At 40.8% G+C, this 23,904-nt stretch overlaps 1 protein-coding gene across 1 annotated transcript in view; it reads left to right on the forward strand.

Moving 5' to 3' along the window:
• The window catches only part of LOC126161816 (ubiquitin conjugation factor E4 B), a 288,976-nt gene extending 265,379 nt beyond the window's left edge, over positions 1-23,597 (forward strand). Inside the window, exon 22 of the mRNA XM_049917917.1 lies at positions 17,123-23,597. Coding sequence (XP_049773874.1) covers positions 17,123-17,181 — 59 coding nt within the window. The 3' untranslated portion in view covers positions 17,182-23,597. The remainder of the gene's footprint in view (positions 1-17,122) is intronic.
• The last annotated feature ends 307 nt before the right edge of the window (positions 23,598-23,904 follow it).

Raw genomic sequence — 23,904 nt, forward strand, 5'->3', positions numbered from 1 at the left:
AAATCTCAGACTGTTAACCGACTATAATGGAAAAAAACAAAGAAGAATGTAGAAGCAAATAGAGTAGGACCAGTTTACTTGTGCACAAGTTCTTTCGCTGCTGAACTATCCTTTTCAATGTCTGACTGAGACTATAAAAAATACGTCCTTCCTCCCCACTTTAATACATTCTTTTATTTTGTGTGTGAAGGTAAATGGAGTGAGTTCATAATTGTTTTAATGTAAATCTAGTACATTTTAAGTACTTTCAATAATGTGCACTCTGTTTCCTTGCTTTATTAAATATTTAAAATTCCCTGAAAGATAAGATATAATAAAAACCAGAATAATTATTTTAATTTAACATTTTACTAAGCAATTCCCCCATACATTACTTAACAGTTGAATAATCTTCCTCATCCCCTACACCCAACACTTGAGTCCTGCTCTTTCCCCAAAGTGAAATTCAAAGATCTTATTAAAATCTGTGTAATTAAAAACTCAGCCACAGTCACCTAATATTTTGATACACGTGAACCAACTCTTAACAAATCATGCAGGGAAAGGCAGTGGTTAAAGCATTGAGTTCACATTCACTACACAGTAGTAGTGTACACCTAACGTCCAATTGACATTAACTGTCTCCAACAAATGATGCGGGGAATGCCACTGGTTAATGTGTTGGATTCATATTCAGTTCACAGTAGTGAACTAGTTATCCAACTCTTGTTTCCTTGAACCACATATGAAAAATGCCAGAGTGTTTATTTCTAAAAGGTCACAACCTATTTCCTTCCACATCGCTTCCCTACCCAAAGTTTCGCACCATCTCTAATGATGTCATTGTAAATGGGACGTTCAAGTATAATCTTAATTTCTTTCTACCACTTCTGAATAGAACCAACAATACTGTGACCAATATTTGCTTCTTTTGGGCTGTTATGTATCATCTGGAACACAGCAGTCAGCCAGTTATAGTTTGGAAGTGCATAATTTGTGTAACTGTCATAAAAGAATGTAATCATAATGGAATCTACTCTCATCTGTTCTTGGCTGTCAGTTACAACCTTTCTATGCTGTGTGACAGGAATGTTCCATTCTCAAAAATTGAGAATAGTAATTGCCAAAACTTGAGACATTTGACAGTTCAAAATCTTTAACCCCAGAAAACACTTTTAATGAATTCTACATCTACATCTACATCCATACTCCGCAAGCCACCTGATGGTGTGTGGAGGAGGGTACCGTGAGTATGTCTATCGGTTCTCCCTTCTATTCCAGTCTCGTATTGTTCATGGAAAGAAAGATTATCAGTATGCCTCTGTGTGGGCTCTAATCTCTCTGATTTTATCCTCATGGTCTCTTCACGAGATATACGTAGGAGGGAGCAATATACTGCTTGACTCCTCCATGAAGGTATGTTCTCGAAACTTCAACAAAAGCCCGTACCGAGCTACTGAGCATCTCTCCTGCAGAGTCTTCCACTGGAGTTTATCTATCATCTTTTGCGATTACTAAATGATCCTGTAATGAAGCGTGCTGCTCTCCGTTGGATCTTATCTATCTCTTCTAACAACCCTATCTGGTACGGATCCCACACTGGTGAGCAGTATTCAAACAGTGGGCGAACAAGTGTACTGTAACGTACTTCCTTTGTTTTCAGATTGCATTTCATTAGGATTCTTCCAATGAATCTGTCTGGCATCTGCTTTACCGATGATCAACTTTATATGATCATTCCATTTTAAATCACTCCTAATGCCTACTCCCATATAATTTATGGAATTAACTGCTTCCAGTTACTGACCTGCTATATTGTAGCTAAATAAGGCATCTTTCTTTCTGTGTATTCGCAGCACATTACACTTGTCTACATTGAGATTCAATTGCCATTCCCTGCACCATGCATCAATTCACTGCAGATCCTCCTGCATTTCAGTACAATTTTCCATTGTTAAAACCTCTCGATATACCACGGCATCATCCGCAAAAAGCCGCAGTGAACTGCCGATGTTATCCACAAGGTCATTTATGTATATTGTGAATAACAACAGTCCTATGACACTCCCCTGCGGCACACCTGAAATCACTTTCTTCTTCTTCTTCCCCCCCCCCCCCCCCCCCCCTCCGTCCCACACACACACACACACACACACACACACACACACACACACACACACACACACACTTATAATATTTTGTTTTCATTATCTCTCATTTGAAGGAACAGTAAGGCCATATGCCATCTGGCCTGAATATCACTTAAAACTTTTACAGATCGACTGCAGTAATATGCTACTGCTTTGTCAAGTCAGGCCATGTAATTATTGGACCCTTACGTATCCTTACTTTTGGAAGCGTGAGCAGTACTTGGTTTTAATTTAAATTCCTCAAACTCAAGAAAACTATTTTTTTCTTCAGTAATATAGTGTGTGAAACAACATGCATTAAAATTAGTTTTGATTTGCTTGAGCATAAAGGATGTCCTTTCCACTTGTCTGTAGGTGATATAAATTTTGTGGCAACATTTAACAATTAACTAGTCTCACATTTTAGAAAATCATTTACAACTGTGAACATTCTTCTGATGTTGATCTCTCTATGGATGTACTGTACTGTTACAGTGTGGTTACAAACTACGACAAAATTAATATCTCTCTCTCTCTCTCTCTCTCTCTCTCTGTGTGTGTGTGTGTGTGTGTGTGTGTGTGTGAGAGAGAGAGAGAGAGAGAGAGAGAGAGAGAGAGAGAGAGAGAGAGAGAGAGTGTACTCATCAGTCACAAACTAAGCACAATTTTTCGTTTAAGAGGGGTAATCATAATGTTTTAATTGTTGCCTCGAAAAAGTAAAGTTATACAATTAAATTCTTAGTTTTTGCAGATACATGTCTGCGTCAAGCTACATATTGAAATCTCCTTGCCTTAGTGCCATAGCATACCACCACAGACTCCAAAATAAATACTTGCAGCTCGTTGATAAAGTGGAGTATTGTGCAATAATTCATATTCTGCATTTGAAGATCAACAACACTGTAGCAGTCAATGCTGAGTTGGTGCACAAGTACAAGTATGAATGATAATGAAACAAGTGACACACAATTTTCTATGAAGAACTGGAAATCTCAATAGGAGGCACTCGTGCTGGTTTCACAACCATGATGATGGAGGAAAAAGCCAAAATAAGTCGTGGATCAGTTTTCATTACGTAGCACGACATTATGAACACTCCAAATGTCAGCACTACCCATCGGTGTCAGTGACTGCTCACATGCTTTCAAAAAGTCTGCCAAATGGAGATAGTAGTGGAAATGTTGCAGCTGTGTCATGCTTCTTTGGTCATTTAATACTACGGGTGAATGCTGGGTATATTGGTGACACTGAGACAAAGTAGCAAAGCAAGCATCGGAAACATGTGGATCCACCATTGCTGAAGCTTCATGGCAAGCTGTCTGACATAGTTACACATGCTGTTTCATTGGGTTATCAAATTTTGCCCCCTGTCCATCTCTCCCCCATTCTTGTGCAATGGCAACCAGTCCTCCTCTTTTCTTCAGGTGAAGAACAAAATGCATAGTAGGGATTTCAAGAATGATGTTGAAGTGAGTTTTGAGGTGAAACATTCCCCAGACAGCAAAAATGCTTGCTTCTCCGATCATGCACTGCTCCTCACAGTATGGCCTCAGCAGCTGGAGACTGTGGTCACGTGCGTGCGTACGCGCGTGTGTGTGTGTGTGTGTGTGTGTGTGTGTGTGTGTGTGTGTTTTGCCTAATCCTGACAAAGGCCTTTTTGGCCGAAAGCTTACTTGCTTGATAGTCTTTTTGTTGTGCATACCTGCAACTCAATGTCTCTGCTATGTAGTGAGTAGCTATCTATCCTCTCGTAAAACTGTCAGAATCTTGTCTCAGTTTTGTTCAGCTGCCGAGTACAATGTTACTTCACTAAGTGCCAAGGAAAGAGCAGCAAAACATTTTAAAAAGTTTGTGTTGCAGGTTAGGAAATGGGAGCATGTCTTGTCACACCACCACCCCTCACCTGTCAGTACATTGTCATGATTGACTTCTTGAAAAGGTGTGCTCTTATTACACAATGTTAATTAATTACTTACGTACGGAGTTTGAAGCTGAGGGCGAAATATTAGCATGCAAGAAGTCTCTTGGCCATGGAAATGCATCTTGTTACACATTAGTTTTGATCCAAAACTGTGTGAACTGTGCTTTGAAATAGATCTGTGCTCCATTTTCTACTATTCATACTACTAGGGCACCCTGAAAAATAATGCCTCTGAATTTTGATCTGAAAACTCGTACAGCTTTTTGAATGAAACAAACGTTATTAACATTCTACATCTTTATTCTTCATGTCTGCATATTTATTTTGCGACGTAGTCACCCTGGCAACAACACATTTCTCCCAAGTAAAGAAACCAGTTCATGTTGACCGTAACTGTGGAATGTTTGACCTTGTTGGCAGAGCCACACCTCATCTCCATTTGCGCCGCTTTATTACTATCAAACTGAAGTCCTCCTAGGCTGTTATTAAGATGGAGCAGCCACTCCAAAAGGCATTTTAGAGCTGCTGCCAGCATATGTTTAGGCCGCTCCTAACGTGGAGAACAGACACTATTTGTAACCGCCCCTCTGGAGTACAGAGCTACGGGAAGTAAGATACGAAGACAGTTGTTCTGCTTTTCCAATGTTGGGACTTGTAAAATCCTCCTCCACTTCCCAATTGTTGTCTGTCTTCACCTGTTACCCTGGTGAGGGACCCTTACAGGGTACTACCATCTGGAGCCAGATGGACCAAGATATTTTAACGAGGTTGTTACTCCTCCCCCTCCTCCTGCCTTGCCACTTGCAAGGTGAGGCCCTGGGCATGGGACTGGCACTGGCGGAGTTTGAAATGGTACTTCAAAACCAGCCTCGGAAAAGGTTAGGGCATTCCCTGCAAGCAACGCCCAGTTGGGGTACTGGGGAAACTGTGAGAAATGGGCGACTAGGCACCAATACAATGAAGGTGCGTATCATTAATGTGACGACCCTTACTGGGAAGGTGGAAGAGTTGATAGACTTCATGGAAAAGGAGAACTTAGAACTGATGGGACTTAGTGAAGTTAGATGGAAGGGAAGAGGAAGGAGGAAAATGAGGAAGGGCTACACACACTACTGGAGTGGTGCACAAGAAGCCAAAAATGGAGTAGGTATCACAGTAAAATCAAACCTAGAGGAATATGTGTGGAAGCAGTAGAATACACAGGTGATAGGGTGATGAGGATTCGGCTGAGGACAAGGAATGTAGTGAAGGACTTCATCCAAGTATATGCATCACAAACAGGAAATAAAGAAAACACAGAGGATTTTCTAGAGCTGTTACAGAAGACAATTACAGATGTGGAAGCAATAGTGATGGGTGACCTAAATGCACAAGTAGGCAAAGAAAGAATAGAGAAGGAGGAGATAATTGGCCCATATGGATATGGGAGGAAAAATGAGGAAGGAGAGAAACTGGTTGATTTCTGTGAAAGAAACGGTCTGATTGTGGGCAATACATGGTTCCGTAAAAAAAATAGCCAAAAGATCACGAGATGTGGATGGGGTGATAGACGGACGAAGACGGTCATTGGCTACTTTCTGCTGGAAAAGAAAAATCGGAGACAGCTGACGGATGTAACTGCACTCCCGGGAGAGGCTTTAGATGGAGACCACCGAGTGGTGGTGGTAAAGATGAGATTTGATGAATTGAAAGACATAAAGAAAGAAAGGGAAAGGCAAATAAAAATGTGGAAACAAAAGGATGGCTTAGTACAAGAAAAGTTTAAGGAGTTACTTAAATGTAAAATCCCTAACACCGTGTATGGCCATGTGGAAGAGGAATGGGGTAAGTTCAAAGAAGCGTTTGTAAGCTCTGCTGAGAAGACCTGTGGCAGTGTGTCCGGAAGGGTAAAGGAAAAGGAGACACCATGGTGGAATGAGAGGGTGAAGGAGGCAATAAAAGAAAAGAAGAAAGCCTGGCATGAATGGAACAGAGACGGAACAGCTGAAAGTAAAAGGAAATACCAGGATAGTAAAAATAAGTGTAAGAAAATGGTAGTAGAAGAAAAGAGGAAAAGCTCAGAGAAATTGACCCGAGAGTTGGAAAGAGATTTTACTAGTGGTAAGAGGTTGATACATGGAATTACAAAGAGTATGAGGAAGAAAAAAACATACACAAAGCTAGTGAAAGGGGAAAGCAGACAGCTATTAATGCAACCAGAGGAGATAAGGAAAAGATGGAAAGAGTGCTTTGATAAATTACTAAATGTGAAGAACGGCAGTGGAAAGGGAATAGAAGTACGGCAGAGGTCTGGAAGAAGAGGAGGATATAATGATGTTAGAAGTGGAACTAGCTCTGAGAAAAATGAAAACAGGAAAGGCACCTGGGATAGATGAAATTACTGTGGAGATGATAAAGGCAGCTGGACCAGTTAGTCTACAGTGGCTATACAGACTAATAAGATGCATTTGGACCCGAAAATGTGTACCTGAAGAACGGGGAAAGGGAATAATAATCCCAGTTTTCAAGAAGGGTGACAGGAAAGTGTGTGACAACTATCAAGGGATTACATTTATATCCCAAGTAGCAAAAATAATGGAGAGGATACTGGAAAGAAGAGTGAGACAGGAAGTGGAAGGGCAGTTAGAAGAGGAGCACTATGGCTTTCATCATGGTAGATCAACAGTAGACCTAATCTTTAGTATGAGACAGTTGATGGAAAGACATTGGGAGTATGGGAAAGATCTGGTGATGATATTTCTCGACTTAGTGAAAGTATATGACAGTGTTCCCAGGAGAAAGGTATGGGCCACCTTGAAGAGAAAGGGAGTTGGAAAGCAAACACTTGAAGTCATCCAGGCAATGTATGAAAAAAGCTCTAGTTGTGTGCAGACACCAGTTGGAAGATCTGTATGGTTTAAGAATGTTAAGGGACTAAGACAAGGAAGTGTGATGTCACCACTACTATTTATAATGGTGACAGTCGAAATAGTCAAAGAGACAATAGAAGCCCATAGAGGAAGGAGGATGAAGCTGTTACTGTTTGCTGATGATATTGTAGTGTGGGGAACAAGCAGTAAGCCCCCCAGGGGGGCTCACAGTGCTTTCGTGAGTATGTGCATGGCAAGCACAGGGCCCTGAGCTATTCCAGTGTTACTTCTTTCCCAGGTTGCATTTCCTTTGCCTTCCTCTCCTTTCCTGTCCTTGCTCTTTCCCTTCCACCCTCTCCTCTCCCTCTCTTGATGTCCTCCTTTATGTTGGCCACGCAATCCTCCTGGTTATGTTAGCTTTGCGATTTGGTTTTGTTGAGTCATTACCTCATCCTTTCAGCATTCTCTGGTCCCCCTCTGGTGTTTGTCCTCCATTACTAAATTTCTGATCCGTAGTGTGAGCCATTTGGGGAAGAGCACCTTACCTAGTGTCTCCGGCGTGTGCCCTCCTAGTTCCTTCCATCTTTTCCTTCAAGTCGTTGTCTGATGCTAGGGTGCATAGCCAGTCCGTGTAGTGGAGTCACCATGTACCCTTTTGGTTGAGCCCCCTGGAAACACAGGGATCACACTTCTGATACCTGAGCTGTGATCTCCTCATGTAAGCCTAGGAGTGGTTGTCATCCTGGAGCATCGGAACTCCCGCCAATGGTCGCCATGCCAGATGGCCCCTGCTGGGCTGGGTGGTGCCCATGGGGAGAGCCCCTGATCGGAGTGGGTGGTATCAGGGCAGCCACCATGCAAATGAAACGCATTCAGGTCCAGAATTCTTGTCTTCTATGGCCATCTCTTTGAATGGAAATGATTCTTTTAGTGCTGCTTCTTCTGCCCCTCCCTTCCGTGGCTACCCCCTAGGAGGGGGGTCAGGCTCGTCAGCTCAGGGCGAAACCTTTCCCCCGCTATCTGGTTTGCACCAGGACTGATGGGAATACTTTTACCAATACCAAAGCTTTATTTTTTGTGGAACACATTGAATACAAGTTTGGCGAAATGGACTCTCTGAGCAAGATGTTGATCAAAACTGCATCAGCTGCGCCGGCTGAAGTGGCCGAGCGGTTCTAGGCGCTTCAGTCTGGAACCACGCGTCCGCTATGGTCGCAGGTTTGAATCCTGCCTCGGGCATGGATGTGTGTGATGTCCTTAGGTTAGGTAGGTTTAATTAGTTCTAAGTTCTAGGGGATTGATGACCTCAGAAGTTAAGTCCCATAGTGCTCAGAGCCATTTGAACCATTGTTTGCATCAGCTGCCCAGTCTGCGGCCCTTTGTGCCTGTGACCATCTTGGCACAATTCCTGTGTCCATTACCCCCCACTAGTCTTTGAATATGGTTCAAGGTGTAATTTTTCACACGGACCTCATCCTTCAACCTGATGAAGAACTTAGTGACAATCTAGGACGGCGGGGTGTTCACTTTGATACTAGTGCCTTTATCCTGGCCTTTGAAGGGGATACCCTCCCTGAGAAGGTCAAGATTGTGGTTTATCGATGTGATGTCAAGCCATACATCCCACCACCTATGAGATGTTTTAAGTGCTTGCGTTTTGGACACGTCTTCCCAGTATAAGTCCCTTGATCATCTAACCTACACTGAAGCTCATAAGAAGTATGCACGTCTTCATCCTGTGTCAATGACATGTAGCTATGCTTTAGTTACATCTTCACCCCTTCCTCCCCCTTCCTTGCCCCAGTCCTGAACCCCTCCCCTGCGGTTCCCACACTCTCCCCTCTTGGCGCCGCTCCACCTCCCCAGCCGGAGAAGTGCTCCCACGTCTGCTGGTTAAGGGCGCCCCTCCCAGGACCCCCCTTCCCAGCACCTTCCCGGCCAAAGGTCTGCCGCCACACGATGACCATGAGAACCACGGTCTGTGGGCCCCCATGTCGCCCACTCTCTTTTTGTTCCAGATCTTGTTGCAACTGGCTCCTTTTTGCAGCACAGCCTTCCTCAATCTCAAACAGAAAAGAAGAAGAAACATAAGTCCCAGGACAAGGAGACTTTGGTGTCACCACTGGTCCCATCCCTGGCTCTGACCTGCTGTTCACGGATGTCGCCCCCTCCTTGTCGGTGACAGCTGGTGACCCGGTGACATGACTGGCTTTAGCCTGTTCACCCTACATTTCAATCATCATTCTACAGGAATCTCATTTTACTGATGATCACTCACCGACCATCCATGGGTTCCGTGCTTTCTTTCGAATCGGGTCAGCTCCCTGCGGACATCTGGTGACATGTACGTTGGTCCGTACGGAAATTGCTAGCATGTGGTTCCTCTTCAAACTACATTGGAAGTGGTTCCTGTTAGGGTCCACCTGGACTCTGGGGGTCACAGTTTGGAATCTTTATCTCCCTACTGTCAGGACTCTTACACCTGCTGCCTTAACTGCCCTTCATCAGCAACTTCCTCCCTCTCGGGGATTTTAATGCTCATCATCCCTTGTGGGGCAGTGCATTTCCATCTAGTCAGGGTCTACTCATAGACCAGTTTCTTGCAGACCACGACTTGTGCCTATGGCTCCACTACCCATTTCAGTTCTGGTCGTGGTACCTTTTCTGCCATTGATCTTTCTCTGCCATTGATCTTTCTCTTTCTTCTCCCTCCCTCCTCCCTTCCATACACCTTTGCAGTAGTGACCACTTCGCGTTGATTCTCTTGCTACCTTCCCGCTCCCCAATGGACATGTTACCTCATTGGTCTTTCCAATGCGCCGATTGGCCTCTATATTCTGCACAGGTTGTTTTTTTCCCCTCTTTGTTGGGCTGTATTGATGATGTCCTATGTGGTGTGTCTGATGCAATTGTTCATGCTGCTAGCCTTGCTATCCCATGCTCATCTGGACCATTTTGCCGCCGGCAAGTCCCGTGGTGGAGTATAACCATTGCCATTGCCATCCGTGATCGCCGTCGAGCTTTGCAACACCTTAAGAGATACCCATCCGTTGCCAAACTTATTACTTTTTAATGCCTTCGTGCCGAAGCCTGTTACTTAATCAAATGGAGCAAACGGGTGTGTTGGGAATGCTTTGTTTCTTCCCTCAGTTCTACTGGCTCTGTGTCACTCTCTCCAAGGTTGCCATCGGCAGTCTACCATCTCGGGCCTTGCCCTCCCGGATGGATTTTCACAGACCAGTTGCTTCTCGTGGGACATCTTGCGACCCATTTTGCAACAGCATCAGCATCAGCAGCAATCTCCTATTCGGCTGCTTTCCTTCACCAGAAACAGTGGACCGAAGCTTCCAACTCATGTTTTACCCCTTGTCAGTCAGAATCTTACAACGAACCTTTGACTGAATGGGAAGTTCTTTCCGCACATTCTTCTTCTCATGATACAGCCCCTGGCCCGGACTCCATTCATAACCAATTGCTTCAACATCTCAGTCCTCCACGATGACAACATCTTCTCCGGGTGCTTAACCGTATTTGGCTCCAGGGTGACTTCCCTTCTCAGTGGAAGGATAGCATCCGTCCTTAAGCCAGGTAAGAAACACCTGTTTGTCGAAAGATATAGGCCAATTAGTCTGACAAATGTTGTTTGCAAGTTACTTGAATGGATGGTAGCCTGTTGGCTCAATTGGGTCCTTGGATCTCGGGATCTTTTGTCCCCTTACAAATGTGGCTTCTGAGAGGGACGGTCTCCAATCGATTATTTACTTTGCTTGGAATCCGCAGTTCAGCAGGCTTTTTCCCAGTGCCGCCATTTGGTTTTGGTATTTTTCAACCTTCGCAAGGCCTATGACGGGTTGGTGCCATCATATCATACTTACACTTCATGGGTGGCGTCTTCAAGGCCCACTCCAGATTTTTATCCGCCAGTTCCTGTTCCATCAGGGTTCGGGTTGGTACTGTTCTTAGTTCCCCACGGACCCAGGAGAATGGCATCCCACAAGGTTCTGTATTGAGCGTACTTCTTTTCCTCATTGTTATAGATGGGCTTGTGTCCTCTGTCGGTCCTTTGGCCACTCCTGCTCTGTATGTGGATGATTTCTGCATTTGGGTTAGTTCCTCTTCGATGGCCTCTGTAGAGCGGCAGCTCCAGGGTGCTATACAGCATGCCTCTGCATGGACCCTCTCACACGCGTTTCAATTCTCTCCTTTAAAATCACGCGTGGTCCACTTCTGTCGCCGCACTACAGTCCATCCCGATCCGGAACTCTATCTTGATGCACAACAATTACCTGTGGTCCCAAGGTTTCATTTCCTGGGTCTTCTTTTTGACAACAAGCTCACTTGGCTGCCACATATCAGACTTCTGAAGGTAGGATCCACTCTTCTCCGCCTTTATTGGGCTTTAGTGCTGTCTCACTTGGACTATGGTTGTCAAGTTTATGGTTCGGCTGCTCCTTCCACACTGCGCCTCCTGGATCTGGTTCAGCATCGTCGTATCCATTTGGTCACCAGTGCCTTCCCTACTAGCCCTGTTGATAGTCTCCTGGCTGAAGCTGGGTCCCCCCCCCCCCCCCTTTTCTGTTTGGCAGTCCCAGCTTCTGGTTTCTTGTGCAATTGCTGTCCGTTCCTCTCCCACTCATCCTTCGTATTCTATCCTGTACCCAGACGAAGGATGTCGCCCACCTGATTCCCGCTCTCGGGAGGTCCAAAATATTCCATTCCCTCAATGGTGTTCCGTTGTTTTTTCCACCAAATTTTGTGGGAGTTTCGGGATGCTGTTGTTTTTTACACCGATGGCTCTAAATCTGCTGATCATGTGGGATATGCCTTCACGTCCTCTGTTGGCATGGAAAATTATTTCCTGCCAACTGCATGTGGGGTGTTTACTGCGTAATTGATGGCAATTTTCCAAGCCCTTACCTTTATTAAACAGTCCAAGCTCAACAGCGTCTTGTTATGTATGGACTCAAGGAGTGGCCTTCAGGCTATTGACCGGTGTTTTTCCCACCATCCCTTGGTCTCGGGCATCCACTACCGTCTTGCTGATCTTCACCATGCTGCTTGTTCCGTTGACTTCCTTTGGGTCCCTGGCCATGTGGGTATCCCAGGTAATGAGCTTGCTGATTGTTTGGCTGGGGGAGCAGTCACTTAACCCCCCCACCCTTTCTCTGTAACCCCTCCTGCGGCAGATTTACGGCTTCATATCAAATCCCACTTCGCACAATCATGGGCAAACTCTTGGGAGGCTACCTCCCCGTCTAATAAACTTCGTGCGGTTAATGTGACACCTGTTCCATGGCGTTCTTCCTTCCGCCTGTCCCGAAAGGACTCGACCACCCTGTGTCTTCTCTGCATCAGCCATACCAGGCTTACCCATGGTTTTCCTTTCCGTAGTGAGCCACCCTTACTTTGTGGTTGTGGAGCCTTCCAGTCAGTAGCCCACATTTTGGTGGAATGCCCCCTTCTTTTGGTTCTGCGTACTAAGTACAGACTTCCCCGCACTTTACCTTTGATATTGGCAGACGATTCCTGGATGGTTGAACTGGTTCTCAGTTTCCTCCATGAAAGTGGTTTTTATTTTCAGTTCTAAGATTTTTAATTTCCCTCTGGAGTAGGGGCAGGGCGGTGAGGGTTGGGGTGTCTCCCACTGTAAGCTGTGTTTGGGGATTCCTGACTCCCCTCCCTAGCCAAGATCTTCTTTTCTCTCCCTTTTACTGTGTTTTTATCTCTCTTTAGATTTGATTAGTCTCCTTTTTACAGTACGCATTTTTACATTCTAGCGGTTGAACACTTTTGAATAGCTGGTGGTCTTGCCTGTACTGCATCAGAGATACGATATTTCCTGCCTCTAGCGTAGCCTTGGGGTTGCCCACTTGCTGACTTCCCTCCTTTTGGCTTCACCATCGACAACACAACTGCACTTTTACGTTTTTTAGCCTTTTACCTTTTATGGTTATGACTCTTCGGAGATGTAACTCCATCCAAATGGACCACCTTTGAAACAAGGGACTGATGACCTTGCTGTTTGGTTCCTTCAACCACAAACACCCAACCAGCAAGCAGTAAGGAGGTACAAAAACAAATAGACATCCTAAATGATAAGGTTGAGAAATATGGAATGAAATTTAGTGTGGAGAAAAGCAAGACCATGTTGGTAACCAGAGGGGATAGAGAGGGTAAGGGACAAATTCATATTAAGGGATGGGATCTTGAAGTAGTCGACAACTTTAAATATTTGGGAAGTGTATTAATGTGGAATGCTCGTTTGGAGACAGAAAATAGCAGAAGAATACAACAGAGTAGCACATTTTACCAGTATGTGAGGGGCTTGGTTTGGGGAAGGGAAGTGCCAATGAGGTTTAAGCTGGTGCTGTACAAGACTTACTTCACACTCATACTAATTTACGGCTCAGAGACTTGGACTAAGACTAGAAGAGAGGAGAGTAGGATACAATCCAGTGAAATGATGTGTCTGAGAAGTATGCTAGGGAAGATGAGGAGAGACAGGGTGAAAAATGAAGATGTTAGGAAGGAAACTGGAGTGGAGTAGTTGACTGAGAAAATTGAAAAGAATAGATTAAAATGGTTTGGGCATGTGAAGAGGATGAGGGAGGGGAGAATACCAAGAAGAATGATGGAGTTCAAGATTGAGGGCAAGAGGCCAAGAGGAAGACCGAGTACAAGATGGGTGGATACAATAAAGATGAGTTAAGGCGGAGAAACCGGCTATGGAACCAAATAGTGGAAGAAGAATGGTGGAAAGACAGCGTAAAGTGACGAAGTACCATTGATACCCCAACTTGACCAGATGTTGGATAAGAGGGGAAACGAAGATGATGATGATGATGATGATGATGATGATGATGATGATGAAAATGATTATGATGAAGTCCCCCTGGCATTCTTTAATTTTTGGGAACAGATGACAATCGTATGGGACTAAGTAGGGATTGTGTGAAGGATGGTTGATGAAAGTGAACCCAAGGTGTCGGATTGTTGCAGATGTCACAGTACTCGTATGTGGTCTGGCATAGTCATGCCGAAGGAGAGAGTCCTCTGTGTGTGGATGAACTTTTCGAATTGGAAACTCCATCACAGCATGCTATTTCTCATGCACCAACATAGTTACGTTACATGTCACCATGTTACACATTACAATCGGAGCCCTCTCATGGCAGAGATGTGAAGTTAAGAACTCAAATACCAATCTGCCAAAGCAATTTAATGCAGCTTCCAAAAATTCTCTAAAACATCAACTTTGAAGTTTTCCAAGCGTTTTTAGTACCCTACTGAAAGGTAAATTTTTTGATGGGCACTGTGTCTCAGTGGTACAGTACTCACTTGCCATGTGAGTGGCTTGGATTCGGTTCCTGGTGGATGCAAATTTTAAAAAAAGTGTTCTTGTTTTATGAGTGTTTCCATGAAGAGTAAAATACATAAAGATGGGAAAATAGGTATTGCTTGAGATATAATGGCTGGATCACTAGCTTGAGTCACATATCTCTCTCTCTCTCTCTCTCTCTCTCTCTCTCTCTCTCTCTCTCTCTCTCTCTCCTCTCTCTCTGCCCCTCCCTCCCTTCCCCCCCCCCTCCCTCTCTCCCTCTCCTCTCTCTCTACCCCTCCCTCCCTTCCCCACCCCCTCCCTCTCTCCCTTCCCCCCCCCTCCCACCCTCCCCCATCGCCTGCAATTCAATTTGAATACCTACATAATTTAAATATAAAATTGATCAAATACAGGATGCCCCATGAGGAATCGAAGCAAATCTCTTCTGCTGCTAGCTCTTTGCTTTGCATATTTTGAGAAGTGTTAGTATGGTATAAAACAATGCGCACTTGTTCATCTTCACTACTTTGAAACACATCTTTACTGAACAAGTGCTCATAACTCTTAAGATATGCATTTCAGAGCCCATGTTTATTAGACTTTTTTGCTTTGAATGATTGTTCCTGTCATATCCCTGAATATTGACCATTTGTTTAGGAACACCATATGTATGCTAATTAATATGTATGTAATGGCCATTTATATGAAAAAATGTATGCATTTTCGTTTCTAATTACACTACCGGCCATTAAAATTGCTACACCACGAAGATGACGTGCTAAAGATGCGAAATTTAACGGACAGGAAGAAGATGCTGTGATATGCAAATGATTAGCTTTTCAGAGCATTCATACAAGGTTGGCGACATCTACAACGTGCTAACATGAGAAAAGTTTCCAACCGATTTCTCATACACAAACAGCAGTTGACCGGTGTTGCCTGGGGAAACGTTGTTGTGATGCCTTCTGTAAGGAGGAGAAATGCGTACCACCACGTTTCCGACTTTGATAAAGGTCAGATTGTAGCCAACCGCGATTGCGGTTTAACGTATCATGACATTGCTGCTCTCGTTGGTCGAGATCCAATGACTGTTAGCAGAATATGGAATCGGTGGGTTCAGGAGGGTAATACGGAACGGCGTGCTGGATCCTAACGGCCTCGTATCACTAGCAGTCGAGATGACAGGCATCTTGTCCGCATGGCTGTAACGGATCGTGCAACCACGTCTCGATCCCTGAGTCAACAGATGGGGATGTTTGCAAGACAACAATCATCTGCACGAACAGTTCGACAACATTTGCAGCAGCATGGACTATCAGCTCAGAAAACATGGCTGCGGTTACCCTTGACACTGCATCACAGACAGGAGTGCCTGCGATGGTGTACTCAACGACGAACCTGGGTGCACGAATGGCAAAACGTCATTTTTTCAGATGAATCCAGGTTCTGTTTACAGCATCGTGATGGTCGCATCCGTGTTTGCCGACATCGCGGTGAATGCACATTGGAAGTGTGTATTCGTCATTGCCATACTGGCGTATCACCCGGCATGATGGTATGGGGTGCATTGGTGTCACGTCTTGGTCACCTCTTGTTCGCATTGATGGCACTTTGAACAGTGGACGTTACATTTCAGATATGTTATGACCCGTGGCTCTACCCTTCATTCGATCCCTGCGAAACCCTACATTTCAGCAGGATAACGCATGACCGCGTGTTGCAGGTCCCATACGGGCATTTCTGGATACAGAAAATGTTCGACTGCTGCCCTGGCCAGCACATTCTCCAGATCTCTCACCAATTGAAAACGTCTGGTCAATGGTGGCTGAGCAACTGGCTCGTCACAATACACCAGTCACTACTCTTGATGAACTGTGGTATCGTCTTGAAGCTGCATGGGCAGCTGTACCTGTACACACTATCCAAGCTCTGTTTGACTCAATGCCCATGCGTATCAAGGCTGTTATTATGGCCAGAGGTGGTTGTTCTGGGTACTCATTTCTCAGGATCTATGCACCCAAATTGCATGAAAATATAATCACATGTCAGTTATAGTATAATATATTTGTCCCGTGAATACCCGTTTATCATCTGCATTTCTTCTTGGTGTAGCAATTTTAATGGCCAGTAGTGTACATAGAACAGATAAAAACATAGTTCTCACTCCAGGTAGAAATTCAAAATTAACCATTAAATAAAAAAAAAATAAAAAAAATATTGTGTAGATTAAAAACCATTCATCTTGATGTATTTTAATGTTCATGAAAATGCTCGTAAAACTTGCACCTTTGTTTAAAACTTTACCGTGGTCGGGAATCGATTCAGGTTACACACTTGGCAGGTGCACATTACACCCCAGAGCTAACTTTAGGGTATTAAGGACACTCGGAAATCATGAATGTTGAGTTTCTCAAGAATGTTTTAGAGTTGCATCGACATTCTGTGGGTGACTGATATTTGAGTTCTGAACTTCATGTACCATGAATAAATAAAATACAAAAATCCAATTACTGTGTGGTCTTCTCGTTAGTGTTTTGCAAAATTGTAACTGTGGTAAATGCAGAATGGGGATAAAAATCAAATAAAGAATTGAGTTAAGATAAAAGCAACATGTTGCAATATGGTAGTTTTGAAAATAGACAGATGGAAGGCAATGTGGACACTTATTAAAGGCACATTAATTGGGAGTAGGACATACAGTATGGACCATAATTTCATTTACTTGACTGGCAGAAAGGAAGTGATCAAGCAAGTTTTCAATAACTCCGTGTACTCCTGCTTGTTTGTCATATCCATTCATATGAATATAAGAATTATATAAGTTTTTTTAATTGTAAGCAGCTGTAAGAAATAAGGTAGTGAATTTTGATGTGTATTGTTGATTTAGAGTTTTGTTCTAAAAACAGTTTTGTTTTTCCTAAAGCTGCTGAACTGCGGGAAAGAATAGCATCGTGGAAACGTGAGAAAAAGAAATCTGCATAATGTGAAAATCTTGAAGTAAGTCTGTGGTGTATTGTCAGCAAACTTCAAGACTCAGTGTTTTAAGAAGCCTGGGAAGGTTTGTTTTTTACTACACCAAAGTTAAGCATTGTGTTTTACTGACTTCACATATAAAATGTGATTTGTTACACATGTGACGATTTCATGGATATGAACATGTTTTCAGTGTCTGTCCTGAAATACTACCTTTCTCCAGCTGATTTACACTTTTCCTTCAATTTTTTATTAGAATGTATATACATTTTAATTATTCTCATTTTTTGTACAAAGTTAGAACCATGTTTATTGCCTTTACATCTAAGAATACTTCACCAGATCACTAAAGAGCACATAAAATGATTTACGTTGGTGGGAAAAAATATTAATACTTCACAATACATGAATTTCATATTGTGAACTCATCACACTATCAGAGGTGTAACTTAAGCAGAAATTGTCTTTTGAGCTTCAGTTACCCAGAGCAGAAATGCTATTTTTACAAATTTAGCCATATTGTGTGAGGATATACTGTATTTTCAAAATTTCTGATTATCCAGTAGTTGTTTGTTGAGTCTCTGTCATCACAGAAAGTATATATTTTAGTATGCGAACTTCAGCCATGAAGTAATTAATGATTTTGGTCCAGTGTTTTTGTTTGTGGAAAGTCAAACAGTTTTTATTTTATTTTTTGAAGTATGCAGTTGCTCACTGTTCTTAATAAAAACATTTTTGTCTTTTTTGTGACCGGAAGTATATAACCACAATTTGTGCTAGCCAGAACAACTGCATGTGTGTGTGTGTGTGTGTGTGTGTGTGTGTGTGTGTGTGTGAGAGAGAGAGAGAGAGAGAGAGAGAGAAACTTGTATATATACATACAAAAGTAAGTTACTAACTTAAGATATTTATCAGGAATAACAACAAAAAGGAAAAGGTTCACAGTGAAAGGAGAGATATGTTTAGAATTATAGCTTACCTCTCATTGGCCTTTTGTCATAAGTTATGGAATATAATTTTGATGTAGTAATTGTATAAGCTGTTGTTATTATTTGTTTTATATCTTTAAGTGTCTTGAAAATAATAAATTCTACAAGAGACTTTAGTTGTTAGGGAGTAGATGTTTCTGGAAAGCAGTTTTTCTTTACTTTAGTATAATGTAACAAAAGCAAGCAAATTTTATTGCTTGTAGTGTAATGGGTGCAATGCTCTTGGTTACATTGAAATGCTTCGGTTTTTTATTTCTTGCTTTTTTTTCTTGTTAAAAATGACTGAAAATGTACCAGTCATTTTTGAATTGATTTGCTGTAAGAAAGAGTTTAATAGAAGTATTTTCTTCCCTTAAGCCTGTGATATATTATGGTAATGTGAAGTTGTAATGTTTGAGCACAGGCGGTAGCAGAAGCTGATTATTTGATTTTAAATGTAACTTTGATCTCATTAACAAATGTTCCTTAAAGTTTTAAAGTTGAAATAAGAGGGCTGAATTAGAAATGTGTAAGATTGAGTGCAAACAATATTTCTGCCACTATATTTTTCTCCATGTCACTGTATAGATTCCAAAAATCAACATTGTGCAGAAACAATTTTGATTTTGGAAAAAAAGTTATTGTCCATGAAAAAATTATTGTCCGTGAATAAAATTGTTGTGACATTCATGGCCAGTTGTTGACTTACCGCTTTTTGCCTTGATCTCAGGTTCTTCAGCCGCTAGTGTTTGTTTAATGACGGCTGGAGAACTGAAGACAGAAACCAACTGGCAAATGTTCATACAGTATATGGTAGTCTCTGAATGGTGTCTGAGTGCACACGAGGGAAAAAGAGACATTATGACATGAATCTAAAAACAAAAACCTTGTAATTGAAATTAGTTAATATAAAGATGCAGATGTGAAGTTGCACATGCCTTCCCATTTGTCACTGTATTACGATATCATGATTGTGTAGGTGGCTGTTTCATTACCACACTCTTCAATGTTACTGCTTTGTAAGCATTTCATTTTATAGGAAAGTAATCAGAAATCCTCACTGCCATTCTTAAACGCTATATTTTTTATATAACTCTTTATTATCTGTTATATATTGTGTAATCATTAAGCATACAGAAAGCAAGAGCCTCACAGATTTAGAATTATAGTCATTCTTTATATCATTTACTAATAATATGATACTATACCTCTATCACTTACTTCACATAATTGCTATAGTGTGCCTCATGATATGGAAAGGCACTTCTGCACTTCTGTGCAGAGAGAGAGAGAGAGAGAGAGAGAGAGAGAACTTTGAAAGTGATGAGGTTTGCTTGTGTGTGGTGATAGAGAGGAAGCCAAAACTTTCCGTGTTGCCCAGTTTTGTAACAACGAATAAAATTGTGTCACCACTGAAATAAAGCCATATTGCAGTCTTAATGAGAGCATTTATTGCCACCCAGCTCTGTTCACAACATACCTTGGGAGGGAGACCAAATGTCATTGGCTGCCAGGAATTTGTAAAGAGATATGCACAGAATTCTTCAAAACAGAATTGCATTTCAATGTGAAGCACACTATAGCCTCTGCCATAATTCTAATATCTTCAGCATGGATCATTTTGTACTCACATTTCTGTTATAAAAATTCGTGTGTAATGTAATGTTTAGAGCCATAAGAAGCTAATTTCTGTTTTATGTGTCGAAGAATGACAAGAGAAGCAGTTCAGGCCAATTTTTATCTTTGTCATACATTGCCAAACAGAAATTATAAATTGGCAGAAGATATATCGTAATTTATTTTATAAACTATCCGGTGAAAACTGAAGATATTCGGCAAAATTAAGCAGACAGACAGTGTTCAACAACAGATGAATGGCAAAATATACTTTCATTTTCATGTGTACGTGTTGTCATCGACTTTGTGCTTTTTTGTGATTGTTGTCACTATTGAAGACCAAAAGAGAATATTTTGTGATGTTTTCAAGTTCGTTGAGGTACTGGATGAAATATATAACTAAATACATCTCTGAAACAGCAAGCAGTTTCTTGGAATTACTCGTGTTCCTCTTTATGAATATTACATGTTGCAGAGATTGCATTAGTCTGTTTTTGTTGAAATACAATTTGATTTAAGTGCCTGTAGACAATTGCTAATTTCTGTTGTAATGAAATTCTGTAATGTAAGTGACAAACACTGATAAATTGCTGATAATCTTCCATCCATTAAAATGTAAGTCAAGTTTTTGTCTAAACATATTGATTTCTTATATGGGAATATTTTGAACTTTTTATGCTAGATACTGCCTTGTTAATGTACAAATCCTGGGAATTGTCTTTCAACTATGAACTTTTTATTTATTAATACTGGAGGTTTCTCATGCTTGTATAAGGAAGAATTATCCTTTGGTAATAGGTAATAAATGACAGTGTGAATGTCTTTTGATTTACAGCCACAGTGAATCAAACTTAACTTTGTTCTCTCTGCTAGGTTGTCTGTCATACTTATTTACTTTATGTGTTGAATAAATAAGACTTGAGGTTTCATAGATAATTGTATTCCATAATTTTTCTCCTCATTAGATGGGTTGTTAGAATTTAATGTAGTAAATTTATATCCCTTTTTTTTTTAAAATGAGGCATCTCTGTTATGTGAACTACCTGATCCACCACTTGCTATATAGATGAAGCTACATATTCCATCATTAACTTATTAAGTCGAGTTGGCAATGGCTTTAGATTTAAAGACCTCCAATTCTTTTCTTGAAGCTCAAAAAAGTAGTGGTAATGGCACACCTACTCCACATTGCTGCATTGCTGTAAGTTTGCAGGAAGATTCTGTATGTAATTCAGTTACATATACCCTCTTCCACATTATGTGTTATTTACAGTGTGATTTTGAATTTGTTTTGTGGCTATTGTTTCTTCATACCATCTGTATGTTTGCAAATAGCCACTCAAATTTTTTGCTTCAGTTAACAGTCATTGTTTATGAACAACGTATGTTGCATTTTGTGCCTGCCAGCCACTATCAGTCGTGTATTTTTCAACTGTAACAACATATCTTAACAATGTTATCAGAATTATTTATTCTGGTGTGCAAAATAAAATATCAAGAGAAGTTGTGCAGAGAAATGAAGATTTGAAATCATTTGGTATTTAGCTGTTGGTGGAATGATGAAATGTTTTCTTGGGATAATGCATGTGTCGGATAAATGTCCAGGAAAAATTTACCATATGACTTTTCAAATACAAATTGTGTTGTAATGTGCATATAACAGAAAGTCTGCCCCTTAATAATCTTCAGGAGGCAAGATTTCAGTACTGTCGATATACACATTTGACACACACACACACACACACACACACACAACTTAGTGTGAGAATCTGCCAATGTGTACAAACACAGAAATTTGTCTACAGTTGTGAGACTTCAAATGCCCAGATTTAATATTTTTATTTTGTTTATTATTTCACTACTGAGATGTTTGCCATGTATCAGGATGTTATTTTTCTACTGTAATTCAGTTTGTAGTGGAGAACAAGTGTAATTTGCTTATATTTTTAATCCACTTGTGTTTTCTAACCTTGTTATGGAACTTTGGTATTAGGTGTGCCTGTCCACTCATGACAAATGAGCAGCCACAATTTTATTTGAAAATACCCCATTCAAATACTCCATTTTTAATATTTTAGTACCACTGCAGTGAGGATCAAAATCTATGACTGTATTTGAATTGAAATAGAATGTGTTATGTAGGATAAAAAGTAAATAATTTTAGCTAGCTAAGAAATGTTTGATGTATGGATATACTGCCGGGAAAGCCTTCCAAACAGTTTTTTATTATTAGTTGGTAATGCTACTGATAAAGAATGATTCTACTTCTTTACCTCTGTGGTTTTTATATTCCATTGTAGTGTTGTGATTATCAGCAACAGTTTTTCTGTTTTCCTGAATGAAAATTGAGCAGCCACAATTTGATCTCCTTCCTTTCAAATACTCCATCTGTAATGTTTTAGTATTGCTGCAGCGAAGACCGAAGTGTATAACTGTATTTGAAGTCACATTTCATTTTATTTTCACCAGGAGAATAGAATAAAATAGTGAACATTAAGCAATAATCTTGACACGAGAGTCGACTGTTTGTGTCTACTTTCCTTTCTGTTCTTATTTTCAGCTAAAAGTATAATGACCTCATCCCAATTTTGTATACCAAGTTAGGTTTCATGGTAGATCTTCCAACCCAAACAAGCGATGGACATTATTTTTCAAGTGAAATATTTGTTTCAAGTATTAAATTCTTTATTTTTCCCATATGTCAGATTTTATGTCTGTAATGTTTTAATTGAAAACATTATCATAGATCTACGTCCATTCACATGTTTAACCAAACTGTTGTGTGTTCATGAATGTATTAGTAGTAACATCTTACAAATGTTGATGAAAATACTTATGAGGACAACCCTCAGGTACTGAAATGATAGCTACACTCAGTGTTAAAAAGAAAGACAGTATTGTTAGTTTATTTAATGTATACAATTAATTTTTGCATTTTGGATGTATCATGAAAACTGTTCTGCACTTGCAATAGTCAGCGAAATATAATGTGTGTGTTAAAAGTAAAATTTATAAATTTGTAATTTTTTACAGGTGTGTGATGCAAAATAACAGAAAATTTAATGACAAACTTGTTACACAATTGTCATTCCAATCTATGATGATTCATGTTGCAAGGTGCTAGTAATTATAATATTTAAACAAAAACTGTGGTTTTTGGATTGTTTAATACAATGATAAAACTACCATTTTATAAGTGCTGTAAGAAAACCTATTGACAGGAGTGGCACAACCAACAGGCATTATAAACTAAGTTTATTTGTGAGTGTGTGTTAAAACATTTTGCTGTTAGCAAGCACCATGTTGTAGAAAGATCTTTGTATTCAGTTGGGAACAGAAAATATAAATCAGTGACAACTTGTAATCTGTTAATACAAAAAGGTGTGTGCAAAATCATTTTGATACAAAATAAAAGCCACTGAAAAAAACCAACAACAACAGTTAAGTTTCACTATTTTATTGGGGCTATACATTAATAACGCAGTGTTACAAATGTATGAGGTATATTTTCTAACAGTGACAGAATATTTGCACTGCAGGAGTTAGTGTCGGAAACTGATATATCATATTTTTGCACGTGTGTGTGTGTGTGTGTGTGTGTGTGTGTGTGTGTGTGTGTGTGTGTGTGTGTGTGTCAGCCATTGTTAATACCTGTTGTACAGATTTGTGAGCTTAATATATATTTCAGTTGTGCTCTACAGTCACAGTGTCTGGTGAATTGCATTCTTAAAGCATGTGAAGAGATCAAAAGTGTATGTTTTTGACTGTTGATAACACTTTGTTTAAAGTGTCAATAAAACAATAAACTGTGAAATAATAAAAGGATTTTTATTTCATAGACTTTTTAATTCATGGGATGATCTTGCAACAAAATCAAAATAAATTTTAGCATGGCAAGGTAAGTACTGAAACCAACTTTTTAACTGTCACACAGCTGTATGTGTTAACACTTTGAATCAAACAGTGGAAAATCCAGGATGGAATGTAACAATATTATGAGAAGGAAAGTTGCTACTCACCATATAGCAGAGATGCTGAGTTGCAGATGGCACAACAATAAGATTTTCATACTTAAAACTTTCGGCCAATGGCCTTTGTCAACAATAGACACATATACGCGCACACACACACTTGTGCAAACGCAACT

The sequence above is a fragment of the Schistocerca cancellata genome, chromosome 2 (genome assembly GCF_023864275.1).
Source record: "Schistocerca cancellata isolate TAMUIC-IGC-003103 chromosome 2, iqSchCanc2.1, whole genome shotgun sequence".
Lineage (NCBI taxonomy): Eukaryota > Metazoa > Arthropoda > Insecta > Orthoptera > Acrididae > Schistocerca > Schistocerca cancellata.